The sequence below is a fragment of the Tachypleus tridentatus genome, chromosome 7 (assembly GCF_004210375.1).
Source record: "Tachypleus tridentatus isolate NWPU-2018 chromosome 7, ASM421037v1, whole genome shotgun sequence".
Classification (NCBI taxonomy): domain Eukaryota; kingdom Metazoa; phylum Arthropoda; class Merostomata; order Xiphosura; family Limulidae; genus Tachypleus; species Tachypleus tridentatus.
This window is the reverse complement of record NC_134831.1, coordinates 172,217,818-172,244,715: the sequence shown is the minus strand read 5'-3', so window position 1 is coordinate 172,244,715 and position 26,898 is coordinate 172,217,818. Positions and strand designations below refer to the sequence as shown.

The 26,898-nt window shown below is 33.6% G+C and overlaps 1 protein-coding gene across 5 annotated transcripts in view; it reads right to left on the bottom strand.

The window, feature by feature from the left end:
* Positions 1-13,313: 13,313 nt before the first annotated feature.
* LOC143257252 (nucleolar pre-ribosomal-associated protein 1) overlaps positions 13,314-26,898 on the bottom strand; it is a 52,696-nt gene continuing 39,111 nt past the window's right edge. For all 5 annotated transcript variants that reach the window (XM_076515674.1, XM_076515672.1, XM_076515675.1 and 2 more), the window contains 12 exons: positions 26,629-26,807; positions 26,149-26,259; positions 24,802-24,865; positions 24,499-24,661; positions 23,859-23,961; positions 22,319-22,591; positions 20,902-21,008; positions 19,787-19,930; positions 19,513-19,622; positions 18,653-18,952; positions 15,328-16,100; positions 13,314-13,503 (listed from right to left, as the gene is read on the bottom strand). In XM_076515674.1, coding sequence (XP_076371789.1) covers positions 13,397-13,503; positions 15,328-16,100; positions 18,653-18,952; positions 19,513-19,622; positions 19,787-19,930; positions 20,902-21,008; positions 22,319-22,591; positions 23,859-23,961; positions 24,499-24,661; positions 24,802-24,865; positions 26,149-26,259; positions 26,629-26,807 — 2,434 coding nt within the window. In that variant the 3' untranslated portion in view covers positions 13,314-13,396. The remainder of the gene's footprint in view (positions 13,504-15,327; positions 16,101-18,652; positions 18,953-19,512; positions 19,623-19,786; positions 19,931-20,901; positions 21,009-22,318; positions 22,592-23,858; positions 23,962-24,498; positions 24,662-24,801; positions 24,866-26,148; positions 26,260-26,628; positions 26,808-26,898) is intronic.

The window sequence follows — 26,898 nt, the reverse complement described above, 5'->3', positions numbered from 1 at the left end:
AGATAAAGTGTTTTGTTCAAGTACGTAAAGTCATGTAGGTCAATGACGAATTGGCAAACATTCGAGTGGGAGTCCAAAGCACGACCACAAGAACATCATAGTCATTTAAGTGAGAATTTAAAGCGCGAGGCCACTGAGCTACGCTGCCCCATTTTTCTTCAGAATGTATAAAATTCCAACATTACATTTGATATTCCATATGGGGACTTGTACATACCCATGGAAGTGAAGGAATGAATTAAAAGGTACATACAGTTAAACTGACTGAATTATGGTGTCTCTCTCACTCATTCTTTTCAAGTAACTTTAAAGTTGCGTAACGTTTTCTAGAATGTTCGGGACAGTTAGCTGTGTTAATATATATAATATTTCGAAGAATATGAAAAACAAACAAACCAATATCTTAGAATTACGCTGTTTGTAATAATAGCAAAGTTCAACTCTGTCGCCCTTGGGGTTAGGGTGTTTGATTCCCAGTCTGTCCGTCTCACGGCCCGGCATGGCTAGGTGGGCTAAGACGTGCGACTCGTAATCTGAAGGTCGGGGGTTCGCATCCATGTCGCACCAAACATGCTTGCCTTTTGGCCCGGCATGGCCAAGCGTGTTAAGGTGTTCGACACGTAATCCGAGGGTCGCGGGTTCGAATCCCAGTCGCACCAAACATGCTCGCCCTCCCAGCCGTGGGGGCGTTATAATGTTACGGTCAATACCACTATTCGTTGGTAAAAGAGTAGCCCAAGAGTTGGCGGTGGGTGGTGATGACTAGCTGCCTTCCCTCTGGTCTTATACTGCTAAATTAGGAACAGCTAGCGCAGATAGCCTTCGAGTAACTTTGCGCGAAATTAAAAAATCAAACAAAGCTCAGAACTAATTCTTTTGACATTAAAAAGTAAGTTTTGAGACTAGTAGCAGACACCACACAGATAGCCCATTGTGTAGCTTTATACTTAACAAGACTAAAGAAGATTTTTAAATATTATAATTGGTTTCTTGTTAGAATGTAGGTGTATCATGTAAAAAAATATTCATTGTATTTTCAATTTCTTATTTTAATTTCAATATTTTTTTCTCTAATGGAGATTTCAGATGGGACACAACACACCCGCTAGCACGAGTGTACGTTGAGCTGTTATGTTTCAAGTACACGTGGACACGAAGTTATGGTGATAAGAGCAATTGTTTTGTTCGAAAAACAAACACGAATGTAACACAGCACTAGCTGATCCTCACATGAAATAGAATTTTACAGCACACACAGTGTTTGTGTGTATTTCAATACACTTTCAAACTGACTCCGAGCTTGAACAATTGCACTAGATGCCAAAAACAAAAACATCGAAATTACAAAACGCACACGTCTTCAGACAGTTTTTTCCAGTATATATACACATGAACAGGGGCGTAGATTTTTTACACCCGATGGGGGAGGATGATTTTTGCAACCACTTATCTGGACTGTTCAATTTGAAAATTGGTAATCTCTGATTACGTGAACCTGAAAGCTGTAAACGTGCAGTCACAGAGTAATCTTGTTGCCACGATACTTGCATGTATACTTAGGCCTACTGACTGATACTTACGAACTATCGCTTAGATTGAAAAAGCTTAGAAGCACGTCTATATTAAAGATGTACATTTCGGCTACTGAAAAAGCCAACATCTAGGCCTAATTATGTAATTCGATTGTTAAGAACACGAGAATCACAAGAACAAACACACAATTTGTAGGCCTGTGATGCAATAAAACAATTCAACAGACCAAACTGTAGGGGGTATTTTTATATGCACCATAACCCCCACCTAAAATGAAGGGGGGGATATATACTCCCCATCCCTCCCAGCATCTACGTCCCTGCACATGAATATCTGTTATTCTCTAATCACAGGCAAGAACAACAGTATGTTATTTATTTTTTTAACCTTTGTACTGCTCACAGACACATTCAATGTCCTTATTTAGTATTACAACTTCTATTTCTAAACTGAAGGGCTCCTGGCATGGCCTAGCGCGTTAAGGCGTGCGCTTCGTAATCTGAGGGTCGCGGGTTCGCGCCCGAGTCGTGCCAAACATGCTCGCCCCTCCCAGCCGTGGGGGCGTTATAATGTGACGATCAATCCCACTATTCGTTGGTAAAAGAGTAGCCCAAGAGTTGGCGGTGGGTGGTGATGACTAGCTGTCTTCCCTCTAGTCTTACACTGCTAAATTAGGGACGGCTAACACAGATAGCCCTCGAGTAGCTTTGTGCGAAATTCCAAAAACAACAACAACAACAACTAAACTTAAGTGTACGCCGTTTTGCTGCAAAGGTTTTGCCATGCGTGGTGACGTTACTTGCACGTGCATCATTTTCACCATGAATCACGCAATCATCAATCATCACCAGCACGTGATCAGTTTCGTTCTCCCAACTGTTGCGTTTTAAAAATTATCTTGCATATAACTTCTATGGAATTTAGTTACCCATGTTTGACACGTCTAGGTTTAATTAATTTGCACTTTATTAAATGTGTCAATTTATAAATAAACCATGGCCCGTTCATAGTTTCAATACACAATACAAATACCTTAATATATGATTACCAACTTGCAAAAACAAGAATGTAGAAGTTAAGATGGACTATGATACTAAAAACTCCAAAATATTATAGTTCTTCGATATTATTGGTATTATACTTAGTTGCTCACTTTATAAAACCTTTAATTTTGTAATTTTTCTCCTAATATTCTTTCCTTGCTGAATAAAACGCAAAAAAAGAATCAAACCAGATGTTCTGTAAAACTGGAAAGGTTAAGGAAAGTTATAAGCTGTCAATGTTTTTCGTCTTTCCAGTATTCCAAACGGCTATCTCTGCAGAACTAGCTTTTATTTGGTTCAACAAAAATATCAGCCAACATATAGAAATGTTGTCGGAAAAAGTCAATCTTTGATATGTGCTATTCAAGTGCTATGAAATCTGACAGATATGGTTCTCCTCCCGGTTGGACAGCGGAAGTTTAAAGACTAACAACGTTAAAATCAGGGGTTCGATTCTTAAGAGTGGATCTCGGAAATGTTCTACAGAGAATAATTTCGAACCCACACGGAAACCGTTTGGTTTGTTTAGAATTTTGCACAAAGCAACTCGGGGGCTCTCCGCACTAGCCGTCCCAAATTTAACAATGACTGACTTTAGAGAAGGAAGCTATTCAACAGCACCCACCCCAACTCTTGGGCTACTCTGTTATCAGTGAATAATTGCATTAACTGTCACATTACAACGTCTCCACGGTTGAGCATGAGAACATGTTCAGTGATGGGGATTCAAACCCACGACCCTCAGATTATGATTTGAATGCCCTAACTACTAGGCCATGCTGGGCCTGATAGCATATGAAAGAAACAAACACAAATGAAACAAAATCGATATTCAGAATGAAATGATTGTGCTTGTATATTTATATACTTACTACTGGGGTTCCAGACCTTTCTGCCTGTATCAAAGCTCAGAGGCAAAAAATAATAGCTTTAAATTATTGCTCATTTACAGACAAAAATGTTAAGATGTAGTAAACAAGAAACAGATGTCGCACCTGTCGCAGACAATTCCAAATGACATTTACAGGGAAGAAAAGCCTCTTACATACACTAACTTACAGACACCTCATGAGATGGGCTCGCCCCTGCAGGCCGTTAGCTTATTCAACCTTTTACTCTTCAATATGTGGTTAACGTGAATGTTATCCAGAACAGTTGTAATAACATTTAAAATAAACTAACTGAATATACCTGATAAAAGTATCTATTCTGCACTAATTATGGATAGTTTTTCAGGTTGTGACAGAATGATAGAGCACAAAAAAACAAACAATAAATAAACTAAACTAAAATGAGAAAACAAGAGTCACAGTGAAGTTAAAGCCTCAAAATGAAACAAAGGGTTGGTTTGACGTTTTAAAGTGCAAAGCAACTAGGCTATCTGCACCAAACATCCGGTAGAAAGTTAAAGTCAAATTATTCAATGTCGTTAAAAAGAAATCAAGGTAAAACAAAACAAAGTTTAATTTTTGAATTAAAAACTTAAATAGTGTTAAATCCAATTTTTATATCCAGTTTACAGTAGTAAGAGAGTAACTACAGTAATAAAAGTTGTAAAGAACTTTCTGTAGTATAATTGTAATCATCATACGAAGTCAGAATGACTAACGCGAAGTTCAAACGTTACAATTGGGGACCGTAAGAAGCCATGGTGGGATGGGCTGACCAGTGGATACAGCAATGTTATTCAAGAACAGACCCAGTTCATCCAATTGCGCTTGAATACGAAGGCCAAAACGAACAATGGCAGATCATCTGTTTTGAAAAAAAACATGGCCCACCGAGGAAGGAAAACACAACTCTAGGTGGGATGCTGTGGTAAGGAACAAAGTTTTGAAGCATACAGTAAAGACAGATGCAAACGGTATAGAGAAGGTTCATGAGATTCTATGTATAAGCTCTGGACTGAGGAAATGCGGAAAGCCCCAGTGGAGAGCTGAAAATCCTGATAATTAATGGAGTCCAGCATCTTCAAGGCCGGGGTCCTGGCAAAGTCACAGACCAGTGATTGATAGTCTAGTTTTGATCGAATATGAGCACGATATATCTTTAGCGTAGAACATCGATCTGCTCCCCAAGTGGTGGAAGAGAGGACACGGAGGATGTTTAGTGCTCTTGTACATTTGATTCGTAGCTGCTTGATGTGTGGTATAAAGGTCAACTTACAGTCGAAAATAAGCCCCAAGAACTTTGTCTTAGAGATCACAGGTAGTACAATTTCACCAGTACGGAGTTCAGAATCAGGGTGAATACCCCGTTGGCCGCAAAAGTGCATGCAAACAGTTTTAGAAAGAGGAAAGTTAAAACCGTTTGCTGTGGTCCTCTTCAGCAAACGATTGGGGGCAATTTGTAGCTGCCGCTCAATAAACCTCATGTTCGACGACTGACATGAGATGTGAAAGTCGTCGACATAGAGACTATTTGGAAATGTGAGAGGGAGTTGTTCAGTGATGCTATTAATCTTTATATTGAAAAGTATGATACTCAAAAGACAGCCCTTAGAGACTCCAAGTTCCTGTAGAAAAGAATGGGAAAGTGTCTAACCCACACGAAATTGGAGTCGCCTCTTCATTAAAAATGCTTCAACAAAAACGAGCAAATAGCTATATAACCTATATAAATAGAGGTCCCACAAAATGCATTAACCATCCTCTCTATGGGCTTGGCTTACAGAGACAGCTCATAAAAGCAATTGGATGGTAGTTTGAAGGAATTTTGGGATCCTTCCCAGGCTTAGAGAAAGGTAAGATAATGGCTCCAGGTATTAGGAAAAACATTCTCCTGCCAGATTCAGTTAAAAACAATCAGAAGAATAGCAAGAGAAGCAGGAACTAGATGGTGCAGCATTTCGTAGTGTACATCATCAGGTCCAACCGATGTATTGCTAGTTTGAGTTCCACCAGTGTGAAGGGGCGATTATAGTCATAGAAACAATCAGCTCGAAAAGAAAGAGGTGATCACTCTGCCTGAATCTCGATGGCTAAAAAGGTGGAGGATGAAGCAGAATTGCTAGATACCTGGCAAAAGCTTTCATCTAGAGTATCAGCAATGCTCCTGGTATCAGAGATCAAGATCAAGAGGGGGACAGAATTATATTGCCCATCTGACCTTTCAGATCTTGTGCCATATGACTTTGGAATTTGTGGTAGAGGATATGCTGGTTATGAACGTAATCCGAGATTCATTCTGGCTTTGGCATCTTACTCGCCGAGCATGTGCACGGGCCTGCTGGAAAGCAATGCAGTTCGACAATGTGAGATACCTTTGAAAAGTATCGCAGGCCTGATTTTGAGCCTTCCATACCATGTGGCAAGCAGGATTTTACCACGGACGAGGATACCATGGAAAACGTGTCGAGGTTTAAGAGATACATTGAGCAGCTGCCTGAATAATACAGTCAGTCACTGCTGCCATGCAGATGTCTATTGAGGACTTACAAACGATGGCAGGATCAAATTCTGTGAGAGCAGTGAAAGAGGTCCAGTTGGTTGATTCAGCTTCCACCGAGGCACGAGGATCGAGTAGCATCAACCACAGCCAGTCTCTCTCAAAATTATAGGAAAATGATCACTGCCTCCATGAAAAGTTGAAGAATAGTGAAGGGAAGCAAACTGAGAGATCAATAGCAGTAAAGGAGTGACTTGGTGCATGAAAATAAGTAGAAGAACCAGTATTGAAAAGAGAAAGGTTGTGATCAGAGAGCATACACTCTACCAATATCAGCACTTCCTCGGAGGGGATGATGTCCATTAAAGTCCCCCAGGATTAAAAAGGGAGATAGCAACTGTTCAACGAGAGCATCAAGGTCAGATTGATCATAGGTCTCTTCAGGAGACAGGTAGAGAGAACAAACAGTAATGGTACAACCAAAGGAAACATGGATGGTTACGGCCTCCAAGGGTGTTTCAAGTGGCAAAGACAGGGTGGGCACATGCTGATCAACCAACAGTTCCACCCCTCCATGCATTCGTCCATCACACAGCCTGTCATTCCTGTACAAAGAAAACTGCCGAAAGGTGACTGTATCAGCAGGTTTCAGAAATGTTTCCTGTAGAGAAAGACATACAGGATGGTAGGAAGCAATCAGTGCTTTGATGTCATCCAGATAAGAATGTAAATCTGGACAATTCCATTGTATCAGTGTGGCTATTTTTATTCACATGAAGGCGAATTGGGTGGAGAGCCCTTCTGATTTCGACCACTTCTTTTTTCTTTATTCGAGGGAGGTCTGTTGATCTCCACGGATCCTGCCCTGGGTCAACTGGATCTTTGTCGTTGGAAGAGGATTCCTGTGACTGAGGACGTGAATTAATAATCATTTTGCAACTTGAGAAGTAGATATACTTTAGGAAATGCCTGTACTCAGAACCAAAGGAAGTGAATCTTTGGGTTTGCTGAAATGAATGTTTGGGACAGAGATGGGTGTTGACGTTGATTCGTCAACTTTTTTAACCATGGAGGTTAAAAGACTTTTCATGTGGTTTGCGAATGGTTCTTTTAGAGGCACATAGAGATCCGTCTGCACTCCCAATGGAATGATGTGTAGCAGCATACGTCACGATGATGTAGTGAACAGCAACTTTCGAGCCTCAGGGTAAAAGCTTGAATCATTTCAAATGCTGAACCACGACATGATGTCTTCGAGTGACCGAACCGCTGCCTATGGAAACATCTGAGAGGGTTTGGAATGTATGGCCGTATTTTGAAATTAAGATAACCTGCATTGATGGTGGCAGGTGAATGCAGTGATGTAAATGTTGAAATGAGGGCAATGGTCGACATCATAATTCCATCTTTGCGAGTGGAGATATGCCTCACTGCAGAAACTCCTTGGGTGGAGAAACCAGCGAGAAGCTCTGACTCGGAGATATTCTTCAACTCCCTGTCAACAATAACTCCTCAAGATGAATTCAAATTAGCATGGGACGTAACCCATAACTGACTTTGGGGAGCCAGCAAGTCCCTCTAGTTCCTTCTGAATAAAAAGGGAGACATTTGCCCTGAAGGTTTGTCTGAAAGAGAATGTAATATAAAAAAATGAGGTACAGATGTTGAAGATTGCTGCTCAGAATCTTCAAGACGTGGTCCTTTACTTATAGACTGTTTTTTTCACTATTTTATTTAAGTTTTTATTTGGGGGGGGTCCATAAAAAAAAGCCCTATGAAGGGATGCACTACGTGTCAAACAAGAACACCTCAGCAATGCCAAGGTTTCATGAGCACTATACCCAAACACCAGCATCAGATACAATGTCCACAACACCCGTTGAGAACGTCCAACACTGGTACTTGGCTGACCCTAGACCCATTGGACCAGCCAATTGACCGTAGGGGGCCACCCCAATACTGCCCGTCTACAGGAATTCAAGGCCAAAGTGGTGTGTTCAGGTTGGACACCTCAACCACCAAGATCCTCTCCTCCCCTTCATGGGTTACCACACATGGCAAACACGTTGGTGGATGTTTAGATGCCAGATGAGGTAAATTTAAAGAACAAAACCTTCCCTGGGAGGTCCCCTCACCACATACAGGAATCCACATTGAGGGGTACAGACTGGATTATTTAAGTTTTTAAAGTATATTAAATAAAAGCAGTTGTACGTAGTATAAAATTATATATTAGTTGACAAAGACACGTTTATAATATTTAGAATTACCTCTACCTGCAAATTTTATCAGTTGTCTCTGTGGACCTGTTATTAGACTTCTAACTTTTCATTCTTCAATCAATTTACTCTAGTTTCTACCTCTTTTCAGAAAATAGTGATAACATAACATTATCACACATGTCAAACCATCACTCAATCAACTCAGTAAGGCCCACTTTGATTGGATAAGTTTTCAGTGTGTGTATATTTATGTAACTTAATTTTTATTACCTGAATTAGTGTAACTGTTATGGAAAAAGTTTAAAAGTAATTAGAACTTCCATTAGTTATTCTAAAACTGATTGGATTCCTAGAATACATGGAAATCTTTCATGTAACAATGGTCCAATTGTGACAATAACATAAGAAAAATTATAGGATTACGAAGAACGTTTTAATATCATTATTATAAATGTCCCCAAATCCTTTGCTCAGGTATAAATGTGTACATATACTGTGAATGTAATACAGGTAGTAATATAATTTTGCACATAAGTAATTTAATACCACAGATAGACAGGAAGCACATCCTGTTACACTGTTAACAAAACAATGAACTCTTAAAATACACTGTTAGTTCTCAAAATTAACATTATTTGTCATCTCCTGATGGATATCTCCCCAGATAACAATTTTTTTTTCAAGCAAGTTAAGGTTTTTATTTTAGACTAATGAGATGCAATAATATTTTACTCTTAGGTATTTTTTTTTAAATAAAGAATATAGAAGTTATTTTCATAAGGTTTCAAGTATCATATAAATCCTCTATTTATTCTAACACAAAATCTTACAAGTTGTCTCAACTAAATCTAGGGTAAAAATGGTTAAGAAAAACATATAGTTTCCTTTATTCCTATTCATTTTGTCTGATAAACACTTTTGAAATTTGAAATCAAACAGCAAATCCTCACTTATTAACATTTAATGGTACACCAGTTTTGTTTTTTAGTGTTATGTGTGGCCGTTTTCACACAAAACTCAAATCATTAACCTTTACATTACAGCTGTGAATAATAGCTGGTTTTAAACAGAGTTCACAGTAGTAATTGTACTGTCGAAGTTCAATGGTATTCAGTAACACAGGTCTGTTTTTGAGTGAAGTATGCACATAAACCTTATTAGTTTTTAAATAAGAGAAGATCAATGTAATAAGAAATTAATTTAATTTAGATTATCTGAAGCTCTTGAAACTGTATATTGGTAGCTTTCATGTTTTATTATTTTTAAATTCAAGGTAACATCTATTTTCGTCCAATTGTTAAAGCTATAACGTACAGGTTTCCAGCCGAACAATGCATAGTTAACAAATAAATACCTAGAAATCACAGTACATAAATCATTTTTACAACACCTACTACTTTATTATTGCACTTAGTACAGCTCCAAAAGAACTATGATTGTGTGATAAAAGCAAGCTTCTAAAGGTTTAGATGAAAATGGCCTGAGCTGTACACCACAAAAGGAAAATATGGTGGTTAATTCCTTTTTTTTTTGGTATTTTAGTGACATCTATCTATTTCATTGTAAAATTAACTCATAAAATACTCATTAACTTGTAAAATACAAATACTCATTTGTATTTAAGTGGCATCTGTATTTATTTAATAAATACACTGAAAAAGTAACTATACTTTTCAAAAAAAAAGAAACGCAAATAATAATAATAATAATAATAATAAATTTATTAAGCAATAAATTAGATACAAAAAATCAAATAACAATATAAAACCATCAACAAAGAGTTAACTCGTCCTGTGATGGTTAAACACATAATAAAATAAAATCAAAACTTACAAAATCAAAATAAAATTCCCAGAATATTATCATCAGTATTTAAGATCCATTGTTTTAAGTATTTCTTTTGATTAACACGATTAATAGAAGATCTTATACTATAAGGAATAAAATTATGAATACGAGGTGCCAAATAAAGATATTGATGAAGTGTAACTGTTTTACGTGGTGTGGGTACATTAATTGGAAAAAAAGATTGAAGTCGTGTAAAATATGAAGTGACTTTAAAAGGCCTATTAAGAGAAACATGCATTGTAGATGAAGCTAAAAAATATAAATAAAGTTTATCATATGAAAGAGGGGAGTTAAATTTACTGAAATCGGTATCAAGCCTATGGGTAAAAATAAGAGAGAAAACACTTTTTTGCAACTTGTGAATAGGAATTAAAAAGTCTTATATGTGCCACTCCAAATTGAAATGCAAAAGGGATATTTTTGTTATTTGAAAAAGAAATACATGTAATAACGTTACAAGCTCAGAGTATGTGATGTTACACGTGTTAAGGCACTGATTGTCAGACCAAAATGACAATAAAAGTTGTGCACTTTGAAAACGGAGAAAAACATCGGATTTTTCGCCAAAACACATTCGTGTCCAATAAATCTGTTTGAGAGATCTGCAAGTGCAACATGTGCAAAATCCCTATACAAGTGACGGGTTCTCGGTTTCCATAGCTCAGTGTTAAGCCACCGACACGCAATACAGTTACGCAAAGACTGACTGAAGCACAACGCAACAACGCCATTGGTCGCTTGGGAGCAGGCAAATCTCGATCAGATGTTGCCAGAGCTGTGAATGTCCACCCAAGCACCATCACAAGGCTATGGTATCGTTACCAACAACATGGATCAACTTGTGACCGTCCACGATCTGGCAGACCTCGTGTGACCACGCCCGCACAAGATCGCTACATCCGGTTACGTCACATTCGGGATAGGACCACCACTGCGACATTTACTGCATCAACCATACCAGGGCTGCGTAGGATTTCCGATCAGACCGTACGCAACCGTCGACGAGATTCTTAGGCCCCATGTGCAACCCATCATGGTGAACGTCAACGACGTTTTTCAACAACGCCCGTCCTCACACAGCCCGACTCACCACTGTCTTCTTGAGACACCACAACATCAACGTTCTTCCCTGGCCCTCCAGATCACCAGATTTAAACCCCATCGAACATCTTTGGGATGAGTTGGACCGACCCCTGCGACGGTGACAACCTCAACCGCAGACTCTACCTCAGCTTGCAGCAGCTTTGCAGGCTGAGTGGACAGCCATTCCACAGGATGTGATTCGTCATCTCTTCGCTTCCATGGGCAGGAGATGCCAAGCAGTTATTGATGCTCACGGGGGGCATACTCGTTATTGACGTTAAACGTTAACTAGTGAGCGTGGACTTCGCCTTTGCAGACTTTGGATGTTCAGCAGAGAATGTGCAAAGTTTCACACGTCATACAGAACTACCCGTTATAAACTTATTAACAATATATCTCAAATTTTGCCTTTTGCGTTTCGTTTTTTGAAGAGTATATTTAAAAATGTTTTTAACAACTGTGCGTTCTGGCTTCGTGTATTATTGCTATTATTATAAGGTCTTTTTTAATCATTCGACACAGTCACAAGGAAGTACATTTTAAAGAGAGAGGAAATTACCCAACATTTTGTATTAAACCTGATGACACAGACATTATAATGTTGCTCTGAAAAAGTTTCAAGGGTTTCCTAATTAATTAAATGTCCTTGTCCTACTACATAAAAGATAAACATTATCAAAACTAAAAAGAAGTGACACCTAATGTCTGAAGAACTTAGAATAGGAAAACAGTCAGATAAAAAGAAACTGCTAGAACTGCTACCAGTACTGTAGTAAGTTATAATACAGTTAAATGCATAAGATGTTTTAAAAAAATGTCCCAGAAGATGTTTAATGTACTTTTCATTTTCAATCAGGACATGAAACTTATCCCTAATTGATGCTTTTAAATGCATCATCTGTTCTGGATGGTGTTTACTAATCGTAACCTACTGACACACACTTTCTTAAAATCACCAATCTTGTATCGTTAATGGAATGAGAAAGAAATGAAAGACATATAATATTAGCCTGTAAGGAAAGAAATTACGAACATTATGTAATACATCATTCATGGGAGAATACCATTAATAAAATACAGACTTTATCTCTATTGTTGACAGTGTTAACAATGTTTGTAATTAAGCATATGCTACACAAAGGGCTATCTGTGCTCTGTTCACCACGTGTATTGAAACCTGGTTTCTAGTGGTAACACCTACAAACATATCACTCTGCCAATGGAGGCATTTTTAACAGAATCATGCAAATGGACAAATGAGGAGCTTCACTGACCGACTTAACACCCTTTAATTTTCACCATTCCAAATATTATCTGTATCAACTATTGATAAAGTTCAATTTTATGTTTGTTGAATGCAAAGTTACAGTTAGACTTTAATTTCTATTTCATTAGTGACCAACAAATGAGGAAAGATTTATTTTACATTTATTTGAGAGTACAATGCACTCTTGGCAGCTCCAACACTGTTGTCAGTTTTCCTCACATTTGTCTATAGCTTAATTGTGTATCCGATATTTAGGTAATTTCTATTACATTGGTATTACCATCCAGTATCATGCTTAAGCATTTGTAAATGAAACTTATAATTCTCGACAGAGGGCTTGTTACATTCCAGACAAGAAGTTTTGAAGACAATCTTTTAAATGTAGTTTTCTTTGTAATTGGCCTTGTACAATGCAGCAATTGACTTTGGGTTTAACTAACTGCAAATAACATATTTTAAAACCTCTGTTTAGTCTGGTCTTACTTATTGTTTTCAATGTTGTATTTGTTACAACTGCAAGATTTAATAGCTACTTTTTTATGATACAGTTTTATGCTCTCCATCTGAAATCTTAACATACTTCAATATCTTTAATATTCAAATTTAAATTTAATATCATATTTGTTTATTTTACAGCAAACCCACACTGGCTATTTGCCATGTTTACCTTGGAAATTCTTATCCCAGATTATAGATTGTAAGTCCATGGATCTACTGCTCTCAACAACAGGGGAGTAACATCAGAAATAACTTATTAAACCATTTAGCTCATTCAGAGAATGATTATAATTTAAGAATAATTATTTACTTTAGAAATATTATGGCTCTAGATAATTGCGTTTCATACTAAAATGTCTATCTAACTGTATAGATTATACAGTTATTAAACAATTTTTATTCGATAGAAGAATATGGACTTAACAAGATATGTTCTTGGTTGAAAAGTATGTAATTTATTATAATTATAAAAGTTGGTTACAGATGTATACATCTGGTTTTATCAACCACCATATTTACACGTCACTTAAGTTGTCATGACAAATTTTATAAAGTATAGGTTTCGGTTTTCTTATCCATAGCTCCAGGAATATCGTTATGGCTGGAAACATCTGGGATAAATCTGGAAGAAAAAGAAAAGAAAAGAAAATACGAGATATAACCTATATTTAGGAAAACTGTTAACTTTAAAATGAAATTTCAATTACTAAATAAAATGATAGCCTTGGCTACAACCACAATGCATTAAGGTCACACCTCCACAAATCAAAGCTCCAATCTACTGTTTGGATTTTCCATCACAATAAGTTCCAATAAAGGAATTAGTGCACTGATTTTAAAAACAAATTTGAAGTAAACCAGTACGATGATACAAATTCTGTATTAGCAGTAGGTGAACAACACATTAACTTTCTAGTGAATCTGTTTGTTTTTATGTTGAATTTTGCACAAAGATACTTGAGGGCTTACCTGCATCAGCCATCCATAATTTAACAGTGATAGTCTAGAGGGAGGTAGTTAATCAACACCACTCACTGATCTTTATAAATAAAAAGTGGGATTGACCATCCTATTATACTACTCCTACAGCTGAAAAGGTAAAGATCTGACCTGCAGATTGTGTAGTCGAGCACTCTAACCACCAGCTCGTACAAGGGATTCATCTACTGAAAAATGCGTTTAACAGTAAAACCAGGAGCTCTTGCAACTTAATGTACAGCAGCCATAAGCTGCAACTGTTTACCAACAAGAAGTAGATTTGACTATCGCATGATGTTTTCACAACAGAAAAAGTGAGCACATTTAATGACAGATTTTAAGTTTAAAGATTGCAAGTTAAACTCCGGACCTTGCTTGTTTTCTTTCTAGTGATAGAGACAATGTTCAATAGTGTAAGTGGTCATTTTGTAATTTATGGAACATCTTTTAGAAAAGAAAGGTGCTTAAAAATGTATTTGCTTCTGGGTTAACATCCTTCTTTCACTTCTGAGTATCCAGTACAGTTTACAAAAGTTTTCATCTGGTACTAATCAGATACAGCACAAAGGTTGAGTGTTACACAAAAAATAAGTAATTAAAGTTTGGTGAACACAGAATAAAGTTCAGGGTGACACTGAAGGTCAGTCACTATTCTTATAATGGCTACAAGGCTGGGAGTTTAAAATATGGTTAGAATTTGAAAATAAATTATAATTTTTATATTTTTGAGGGTGAGGAATTTTTGGTATATGCTTCAGGTTGGTTGCTGCAAATGCTGAAAAGGGTGTCTTTCCAGTTTTCTATTTCTTTACCCTCTGTGTTCACAAGAAACTTAGCAACAGAAGCTCTTTTATCAAAAACCCTTTCTGGTAACTGGTACCAAGTACAATAGGTGAGATCCTACTGGTAACAAGTTCATTAGGTAATATTGTACTGGTGCCATATATTATAGGTGAAATCCTATTGATATGGTAGGTAGAATCCTTCTGGTAAGCTGGTACATCACCAAAATTTTGTGAAATCAAAATAAGTCATTCAGTTATGAAAGTTGTGCTCTAAACTGATATACTTACATATTTATTTGTCTAAACAGTATCACGCTATGACTTATCAGCTACTAAAATATTGCTAATCAACTAAAAAAAAATTCTACAAATTTTCCAAAGAGGTAAAAAAAACTGATTTGGAACAACAATTATGCTAACAGGAGTCTGAATCCAGTCAAGTTTCAGTTTCCTTTTTTCTTTAAGTGTTATTTTCACATGCAAGGTAAAACAAAATATACAGTTACATTATATAAACAACAGTACCTACAGTGCCAAACAATTGATCAAAATCTAAAAATTGTAGTTCTTAATTTATGTACTTTTTAGTATTTTTGTTATGATGATATGCAATAAATATTTTTATAAGTTCTTTAATAATAGAACTCTTACATAAGGAATAATTCTAAATATAATTAGCTTACCAGTAACTGACTCTGTGTTACAGAGTTTTTGTATTATCTTTCTCAGCCTTTTCCTGTAAAAATGGCTGTTTGCTAGTGCAACAAATGTGCTATATTCTGTTGAAAGATTGTTTAGTCCATTCATTATCAGTGCTAGGTTGTTCATCAACTGTTTAACACACACAGTTAAACTGATATCTTCAGTTGTAGAGCTATCACAGGGTTGAAGGTAATATAACTTAATCATGCATATTAATTTCCTGAATAACAGATCGATACAGGAATAACTCTCAGAGTCTGAGTCTGAAAGAAGAGCTAGAATAAGGCACTGATTTCCTTCCCACGTTAAACACCTGTTAATCCAGCTTGTGACTTCTAAAAAGAAGGAACATTTATTTATATCACTGTCGCTTTCGTTGTCTTCCAGTTGGAACCTCAAAACTTTGATAAAAGTGTCCTCAACAGTTTGGGAACAAAGGTCATTGGGAAGAATCTCATTAAAGTTGTCATAAGGTTTCCAGTGAAGAAGAATCTCCAAAAGTAATCTCCTACACTTAAACACAAGAGTTATTTCATCATCTCTGGAAGATTCTTGTTCATCAAAAGAAAGGCAAGTCGCTCTCTCTTCTTGCAAATATTTCTTCAGCTTTAAACTCCATAAACTTAACAAATTATGTACAGAAGTTATGAAAAGGTTATTTCCTGTTGGCTCTAAAGCTTTCTCAGCAATGAAATGTAAAACAGCAGCAAGAGCCTCAAAATAATTATGAATTGTCATTAAGTCTTCAATTTCTCTAATAAATAGAAAGAAAACATTTTGATTAAAAGCTATTCCCATAAAAACAAGTCTTAGGGGTAGGGTGTAGTCTAAAAGTTTTCTGTATTTAATAATGTTAAGAAAATATCTAATAAAATAAAATTATAAGAAAACTTGAACAAAAAATTAGAGACTATAAAATCACAAAACCAATTCTTACACACACACATTACAGTAAAAAAAAAGTATAAAGTAATGTATTTTCAGGTGAAGAAAGTTGCCTCACATAATATTAACAATAATTAGCATGAAAATAGTTATAAAAAGTGTTCACTTTAAGTTACAATTTAGTTTATTTGGGTATCTACTCTTTTATGATAATTTAGTTTTTACAAAAACAATGCTAAACTTATTTTTTAAAATGCAATAGTTATGATAAGCTTCATTACATATCTGTTCAAGTTGTCCACTAAGATTGGGTCTTAACAAAGGCTAATGATAAGCAAAGTCTATATAAAATGTACAGGAGTATGTTCTAAGTAAGTGAGACATAATTGTCCATTAACATGAGATTTTAACAAGGCTGATGATAAACAGTCTCCATATAAAAGTGTGTTTACTCCTCCATAAGCTCAGGCCAAAATTATCCAGTTTAGATGCAACTTACTTCTGTTTTATAATCATTAACATGCTAACATTACTACCTCTTTGTTGTGATAAATAATTAATCATTTATTAAATAAACTAACTATAAGAACATTGTGAACAGTACAAAAAACACACATCTACATTGCAAAAAACAAACTACAAGTCGATTGGTAGACTTTGGAGGAAGGAATGTCAAAAAGAAGCAATGTAACAAATTTCTACCTATTTTGTGAACCAAAGAATATAATAAACAACTACAAGTTGATCAGTATATTTCAGAGGATGGAATGTGAAATACCTGTATGTGAGTTTTTTTCACTCTCTTGTTAAAATAATCATAAAATTTAATTGTTACAATTTATATACATTTTTTAAATTTTAAATACTTATGTTACTAAATGCTCTAGATTCACAGATATATGTTACTAAATGCTCTAGATTCACAGATATATGTTACTAAATACTCTAGATTCACAGATATATGTTACTAAATACTCTAGATTCAGATATATGTTACTAAATGCTCTAGATTCACAGATATATGTTACTAAATGCTCTAGATTCACAGATATATGTTACTAAATGCTCTAGATTCACAGATATATGTTACTAAATGCTCTAGATTCACAGATATATGTTACTAAATGCTCTAGATTCACAGATATATGTTACTAAATGCTCTAGATTCACAGATATATGTTACTAAACGCTCTAGATTCACAGGAATGTTACTAAATACTCTAGATTCACAGATATATGTTACTAAATACTCTAGATTCATAGATATATGTTACTAAATGCTCTAGATTCACAAGAATGTTACTAAATGCTCTAGATTCACAAGAATGTTACTAAATACTCTAGATTCACAGGAATGTTACTAAATGCTCTAGATTCACAGATATATGTTACTAAATGCTCTAGATTCACAGATATGTTACTAAATGCTCTAGATTCACAGATATGTTACAAAATGCTCTAGATTCACAGATATATGTTACTAAATGCTCTAGATTCACAGATATATGTTACTAAATGCTCTAGATTCACAGATATATGTTACTAAATGCTCTAGATTCACAGATATATGTTACTAAATGCTCTAGATTCACAGATATGTTACAAAATGCTCTAGATTCACAGATATACTAAATGCTTAGATTCACAAAATGCTCTAGATTCACAGATATGTTACAAAATGCTCTAGATTCACAGATATATGTTACTAAATACTCTAGATTCACAGATATATGTTACTAAACTTTTTATCCCAGTACTTGTCTCATTGGGTAATTCCCACCACTGATATCACAAACAATTACAGTAATAAATCTTTCATTCTAATCGCATTTTTATTTACCAGTAAAAATAATAATAAAAACTACAAAACAACTTTTTTTTAAAACTATCATATTAGGTTTCTTTCTTTCCTAGTAAAATGTCTTACCAGAAATTCACAAGGCACAACAGTTTTTTCTGGGGTTTATGTACAATATATATTTAGGACTAACTTAAATTTTCTAAGCGGATCAAACCTCATGAAATATGTTGAAAATTTGTGTTAGCATTAAGAGTATGAAACTGCTAAAACAATGTATTCTAATCTTTATATATATGAACAGTATATTTACTTAGCTTTACTCGCTACTGGGTTGACTTTCTTTTTTTGTTTTTTAAATCCAAGTGAGCAACTTTCTAAAACTGGCAGTTGATATTGATTAATACTTAATAAATTAGAGGACTTTATGGGTCAGTAATTACACTCCTTAAGCTAATAATAATTAGTTTATCATTAGCTCTCATGTAGGCTAGCCAAAATGCCATTCTAAATAATTATGAAATTAATCACACACATTTACAGATATAATTACGTCATCACTTTTTAAGTATTTTTCATAAAATTGTACAGAATTTTCAATATTAGTTCAAAGAGTGCAGTACCTTAATTTGGATAAAAGGGAAAGATGTGTAAGCAAAAACTCTGAAGGAAACGATTGGTAGAAGTTATGATGATGTAATACATTTGTCTGACTATCATTTAACTTTGAAGAACAGTTTTCCAATACTTCAGTGGTGTCGTCTTGATTATGGGAGAGGTTTATATTATTGGGTTCTCTGGATATATAAAAGACTGAGGTAGAAGACAAATTCTGAGTCGATTTTGAATAGGAGACACTTGATATCCACAATTTGTGCAACACAAGTACCAACTGACATAGAAGATCATGACTTGAATCCTCACTGGAAAGAACATTTTAATTTCCAAATTAATTACAATATAAAATGGAAAACAAAATTATAAATATTTTCCTTGTAAAATCAATTGCAACCTAAAATTTATTTGAAACTTTCTACCTACATGCAATAATAAAAATTATTTTTTGTTCTGGGAGGCCATGTATCTTAGTAAGCAAACACACACTTTTAGTAATTTATGGCAAATTAATTTTTTACCACACATTTGTTTTTTTTAATCACAATGCTACAGGTTATACTACTTATGCTGTACCTGAAACATGTAATGAAACCAAGCTTTTAGCATAACAAGCCCCAGATTTACTGCTGCACCACCAAGAAACTTTATGACGAAGGTTTAGTAATATTGTTCATTATTTTAACACTGACTACATGTGTTAAAGTTAACACTGACTTACATAAGTGTATCAACAATATCAATGTTTTGTAACAGTCTATAATTATCTATTGATACATGTTACACATTAAGTTGATGATGGCACCAAGTAACCATGACAACAGCCCACACTGTTTACAAAGTAATTTTATTTATATAAGGTACATACCAGTTGATGATGGCACTATGTAACCAGGCCAACAGTCCATGCTGCTTGCAAAGTATTTGGGCTGAAGATGGAGTTTCCACAGCTGTTATTAAACTTTTGAGTATCAGCACCTAATTACAGAAAATGATAGTTCTAAAGAACTCAAGATAAAAAGACAGAAATCTTATTTTCATATGAAAAAAAAAAACTGAACATTTTAATATTAATATTTGAGAACATAATCTGCATGTAATTGTACAAAATTAGAATAAAATGTTTGCACCAGCCAACAAACCTTGTGTTGTCGAATGCACAGAACTGAATTGTAATATGTTAGAAGAATGTTGAAGATGTATCTTTTCTGACAAACGTGAAAGTCTAGACTGGTTCTTGTGCCTTCACACAGTAAGGTTAAGACCCACGACTGATGGAGCCGAAACTAAAAAAATGTAATAAGTACATTCAAGGTCAAATGGAAAAACTGCAGGTGCATGAACTATAATTTTTACTTCTTTTGCTACAAACAACTCGAATCTTGAAGTTTCAGGAAATGTATCAAATATCAGAATAATCCAAAACAAAAGCTCATGAATGTTAATTTGTTGTAACATAATACATAATTTTATTAAAAGTTTACATCATATAGTTTAGAAATGATTTTATGTTGGATTATGAAATGACAAAAAATATAGCCTTTAAAATATATTCAATACTTTAAGCATGGCAAAACCTAGTACTACCAAAAAATGTCATTTTGTAAACTCTTCATAGCTTTTTGTTGGTATACAACAGAACAATTACTTGTGGAAGGCACCAGAGGAAAAGTCATTGTGACATTCGTGGGATATATTCTCTCCTTAATCACAATTAAAACACTTCAAACATCCCTAATCAGTTATATACTTTTAAAGCAAAACTTCATTGTTACTCGTGAAGAAAAATTGTTAAAACTTTTGTATCAAAACTTTTCCATTAGGAAAAAAAAAGTAGGAGGCTATTTAACCTCTACACCAGCTAGTATTTAGCTTAAAAGTTAATTGAAGTTCAGTTTTTGGCAATTCAAACTACCAAAATGAGAAATAATATCCTAGGATATTTCAAAGCTCAATCCATACATTTAAAACATATCCAAATAAAACAAAAAATAACATTGACATTTTATATTTAATATCTTAATATCTACAGTTCTGAGAAAGATTTTCAAGAGTTCTCAGGTACATCTTTCAGTTTGATGCTTGTTTACAACTTTACATGCCTGTAACTCAGAGAATCCAGAAAACCTAAACTACTTTTTGTACTATAATTCAATCACAGGGGAATATTGATAAAGTTTAGCATGATTTTGTCTGTTACAGGTTTATAATTGTTTTTAAGGGTTAGTTTCTAAGGAAGTGCACATCTGTACAATACCTGCAAATCATTACTATAGAAAAGCTTATAAAATTCTGGAACATTCCCCAAGTCCAGTGCAGGCTTCAGCATTAGAAACTGATATATTGGTCTAAACAAGGGATCAGCTGTAAAAAATAATGATTGAAACTAATTAATATTCAAAAATAAATACAGTACAGGTTATATAAAAACTGTTAAAGTTAGTCACCAAAGATGACATTTAAAGTAAAGCTAGAAGGGGGCTTAAGACTTACAACTTAAACTGTTTTGAGCCATTACATATGAACCATATGCTACACAGGGCAATAAACGTTACTTTTGTTTGGTGTAGTTATACAAATGTGTCTAAGTATGTCTAATAAATTTTACCAAAAACTGTTTGTCTTGTTCTCCATAAAATCTCATGGAAACAGATACACTGAAAACCCCATTTCGTGTGCATATAAACAATGATTCAATATGTTAAATAAAAACACTTGTTTATGATAAAACTGTTAAAGGATGATGTGGGATATATAATTTAGATATTAGATAATTATTTGTAAACCACAATAATTACAACTTTAAAGTATTTTGTACTGTTAAGTTTGAAACAGTGCTGTGCGATTAAAGTCCACCTCTTTTAGAGATTAAAATTCTGTATACAGTGAGAGCTTTGTTATCTCTTATCCTTACATCTGGAAAGTTCTTGTAACTGAAAATCACAGTTTCATCCATAAAGTTTGTGACTGTAGTTTACCAATGCTGCCACTTGGTGACACTTCTGTGGCTGTATTTACATTCTTTCCCATTGGCAAGAGTCAACTGTTAGCCGTTAATATGTTGTATTACTTTATTTAAAATACTGTACTTTAGAGTATTACAATTTTTTTTCTAGGAAATCATGACAGGAAAAACACTTTCATAATTGGAACTTTTACCTTTCTGTCACAGTCCAGGTTAGGCAAATGCCAAATAAAAAATCTTTTACTGTGTTTTGATATTTCAATAAGTAAATTCTTAAGTTATATTTGTAAACTTCAGTTATTTTGCTGTTTAAATATTAATTGTTTCAGTTTATTTAACATAAAAGTTTTTTTCAGGTTTCAAAATTTGAAGGAATTAAGATAATAGTCAATAACAGAAATTAAACATTTTGATAATAAACTGAAATAAAAAGAAGGGTTTTACACTAGATAACAAGATAATTTTCATTGTAATTGATGTTTTGCTTTCACAGGTTTTTTTTTCATAATTAACACAAACATACTACTAGCCCTGAGCAAGTTACAAAAGTGAAATGTTGGTTAAAATACAAGTTCTTGTAGAATTATCTGGAGTGTAGAACTTTATTATAAAAATGTGTAAAAATCTTCAGTATGCACTACAAATTTCAAAACACTAAACATTACATGGTCACTCAAGTACACGAGTATTAAAAGATTTTAGATATTACCTGGTTTAAACATAAGTTGTGTAACTTTGACCAGAAACATGGTGATGATGCAAGGAAGCCTTGTATTGCTTTTTTCTAACGAGTTTTTCACACTGTCCAATAACACAAGCCAAATTCTTTTGTCCTTGTAGAAAGACCCTTCTAAATGTTGGTAAAATGATGATAAAATAGTATATCCAGCAGCTCTCATGCTACTATCATAGCTAGAAAGGGCAGCAAATGCTAGACCAAGACAGTTCATTTCAATAAACTTTTTAAAATGAACAAGAGATCCTGGAATTAAAAAATTAAAAAATAAGTTAAACATGTTTCTAGAAATTTTCCATTAACTCAAAACTATTTTTTTTATTAAATAACTGAAAAACAAACAAATACAAGAATCTGTCCAACATTCTATGTAAAACAAATTTTGATACAACAAAGAAATTTACGAATTTCTTTAAAAAATAACAATTCAGGATGTGAAAACAAAAGCGGCTAACCAAGAAGCAGTAATAAAATATTTTATCTTTCCATCATATAAAAATTAGAAAATTATTAATAAGCCAGGAATAACTTTTAACTCCAAAGAATCAAGTTCAGTTTGGAGCTCTATGAAAATTATGAAAAGTTAAATTAATGTTCAGCAAGGAACCCACCAGACAGAATAACTATGTCAAAAATATAACTTCTGCAGTAGGTAAGTTCCATCTTCAATGATTATTACATTTTGACACATGGTACTGAGTATTCAACTGCCTTTGTGAAGTACTTAATGATGACTCACTACTGTAGGTAACATTCAAAATATAACCTTGCCTGTTGTAAAATTTGCTGATTTTGTAGTTTTAAATTATTCAACCATTGATTTTCTATTTAATATATACATAACATATAATTTGTAACACATTCAATATCACTAAGTGGTTCAATTTGTTCATTAATCATTTTGCCATGGAAAAAAAGAAAAATTGTTGTTAAATATCTGTTAACTACAAATAGCATCTTGACCACCACATGTCATATCTCAGATGACCTGATGAACCCTAACATTGGGTGAAAAAAAGTTTCATCAACAGTGGATATAGTATGTGGTTGACATTTATTACATTTTTATTTATTATCAATCGTACATTCTTATAATAACTACAATACTACTGTTATCTATATAATATTCCATTTTAAGGCTTCAGTATAGAGATAAAAATTTTGTTCCATTCAAGAAATAAGGAATGAACAATCCATTACACAACTCAATACTCCAATGTCTAAATTACCAACTATACTAGTTTCTATATGAAAGTGATAAGACACTATAGATCACTTGAACTCACTTTCTATTAAAGAAATAAGATTGGAAAACAATCTTATACAAACTGAGACCTAATTTTAAACATAATTTGTCCTATCAGGATGAGCCAAATGGGAAAAAGTGCAAACATGGTAACAAATAAGTTTATAAAAAACAGGCTACTATAACATCAAATCTTTTACTAAATAAATAACAATATATTGTAAATACTACAGTATTGTTTTTAAATGTTTTTAATACCCCACTCACCCGGAGTCAACAGGTGTGTAAGGAAAGGAAGAAGAAAACAAGGATCATACAGTTTCTCATTTTCTTTATCATCTTGATGAAGTTTTTCTTCAGGAGGTTTAGGCTAAAAAAGTATTGTTTTATTGTAATTATATTAATAAACATACTAGCTTTAGGCACAGATGTAAGACTTCCATAAAATTTTGAATTTAAGAATGTAATTGGCTCATTACAATCATCAAACAACACATGAAAAATTATAGTTTAAAATTACTAAATTTTTAACCTACTGCTTGCAAAATTTAAACAAGTGACATTCATAATCGATCAATAAACATCTTAAAGCAAATTACTTAAACATTTTTATCCATTTCATTATTATATTACTGCTGTCATCTTTAAAACTATATTCTTAATTAATCTCTTTGTATTCAACCAGCATTTTAAAAGGAAACTAAGCCTAAGAAAGAACATCTTCCCAGAAATAGCTTGGAGTTTAAGCAAGCTTTAATAAATTATAAATGTCTTCCCACAAAACAAAACACAAATAAATGTTCCTTTAAACAAATACCAATCTTGGTATAATGCAGATACATGAACAGTTAGTTAGGTATGAAGTTCACACCAGATGCCCTAAGATGTCGAAAAAATCTCTTTGTACCTGTAGCTCTAAATTGAGTGGAAATTTCAGAGCTGTCAAGACCATCTTTTCATCATCCAAAAGATTTAGAACTTCTTCCATTCTTGGTTGTTTCAACAAGGATAAACCAATATTTTTTTTCAATGAATAATGACCAATAGCTGCCTGACCCCACAGAAAAGGTCTAAAAATAAAGTACAAGCAAAATTAATTTTACATGAAAAAAAATCACTTTACTAGCCTACTGTATTTCTAAAATAAAAAAAACACAAGGACAAAACAGAATGTATAAATGACAAAAAATGTTTTAAAAAAAAAACATACTTGAAATTAAAAAGTTGGGCCCCATGTTTCTCAAACAGCATCAGGAGGTAAAGTATTTTCTGATCTGAAGGATATAAAAATATTTTAAATATTTCACAAAAATAAAATAACACAAGAATGTTGATTTGCAGTTTGTAATAAAAACTTGTACATATTTCACAAACAATTTAGTGTTTTCCAATCCAAGAAAGAAAGAGAGCACATTTATTAACATTTGCACGATTTCTGATTTAAATATTTTATTTAAAGTTAAAGTCAAGAAGTGTGTAATATATCAACCATACTACATCCAGTTTCGTTTTATACCAGGGTTTAAGAGGTTAGCTAGGATACAAAAAAAGTAGTACTGGTCAAAACACTATTCACATTATCAAAATGCATAAACAGAAACTATCATGGTGTAAATTAGATTAAATTAGTGAAGTGTAATCTTATCAATTTCACAAATCACTATTTTACTTTTACTTGAGTTACTTTAAACATTTATCAAAATATAAGCCTTAGTTTCATTCTGTGATGCATCAATATTTACAAATATTTTATATTGATACTTATCTATTAGCAATTCAAGTTTAAAAGTTGAAAATAACATATTGTTGTAAGTTAGATCTTACCTAGAAGTAAATGCAGGTCATAATGAAGTTCTAAAGATTTCACATTAGGTTTTAAATACAATTGAGGATATTATAAATACAGTCAGGGAAACATTAAGTTAGTTTTTTAAAGTTAGTAGAGTAGTTTTTAGTTCATAGCAGATATCAGTTAACGTGTTTCGATTTTAGTCATTAAGTGGCACAAGTAAGTTTACTCTTATGCTAGTGTAGTGGAGTTAGTATCATTTTTAGACAGGTCCTACAACTGTGCACAGTAGGCCATTTTATAAAAATTTTGAAGAAATAAAGTAATTTTTTACCATTTATACAAATTGACTTTAAATTATTTCACCAGATATTTTAAAAGAAGCCTTCCAACAAAAAAACAACATTACAGCAACACAATACATCTGATTAAAATTAGTTTGCTAAATTAATCATTCATTTAAACCATTCAAACAATTTTTTTTGTTTTATTCTTCAATATCTCTTCTGAAATTGGATTTCATTTCTTCCACTGAGTAAGTAGTGACAGTTATTGTTTATATATCTCACAAGTTAAAAACCACAGTTTAAAATTTGTAAAAATTACTTCACCAATACTTTTTGGACTATTCCTACGACACTTTCACATAACAAGATATGATTAACAGCACTGTTCCTACTAAACTTTCACAAAGCATTTACAGGACCATTTACTGAACTTTTAAGAAATGAAAGTGTAAAAAAGGACAAATAAAAATTTAATAGTTACCTAATTTGTGTAAAGAAGCATGGTAGCCCCCAAGCAGCATTGGTACATGATGATTCATACACAATGAGCCATCAACAGTTACCAAGGTGATGAGAATGTCCAGAATAGCCTCTAAATATTAAACCATAAGATTAAAAAATAAAGAGAAAGGATTTTTAAAACAGTTTTTATCCACTTCTTTGAATAAGGTGAATTTATTTTGCAGGAAAACGTAATAAAAGTTATCAAATTACAAGTTAAATACTTTAAACAGTGTTCCTCTTGAGCTTGACAAGTTATAATTTCACAAGAAAGTAGTGACCCAAAGAGCATCTTACATTAGATATGGGCTATATGGCCACATTATAAATGCTTAGGCTTAATCACAGACCTGTTCAAATATCTATCAGTTCACTTTTATTGTGGTCTATTATTCCATACTAATTTAATCAATTCAATCTTCTAACAATGAAATAAGACATATAGATATCAAGTATTTACCTTTATGGTTTAGTACACCAGGTTGTTCTTCTAACAGCACAGTTAAAAAATTGGAATGCCCAATTATCATTTCATAAAGCACCCTGCCAGAAAATGGAAATGATTCTGAACACTGTGTATAGATGATGTGACAGAGGTTTTTTAAGAGACTTAGAAGTTTTAGGTTTCCGTCTTCAATCCTATCATGTGGTAGTAAAATAAAAGAGAGAGAGAGACAAAAGATCATCTGATTAAGATTCTTCTAACAAAAAACTCAGATGAATAGAAAAA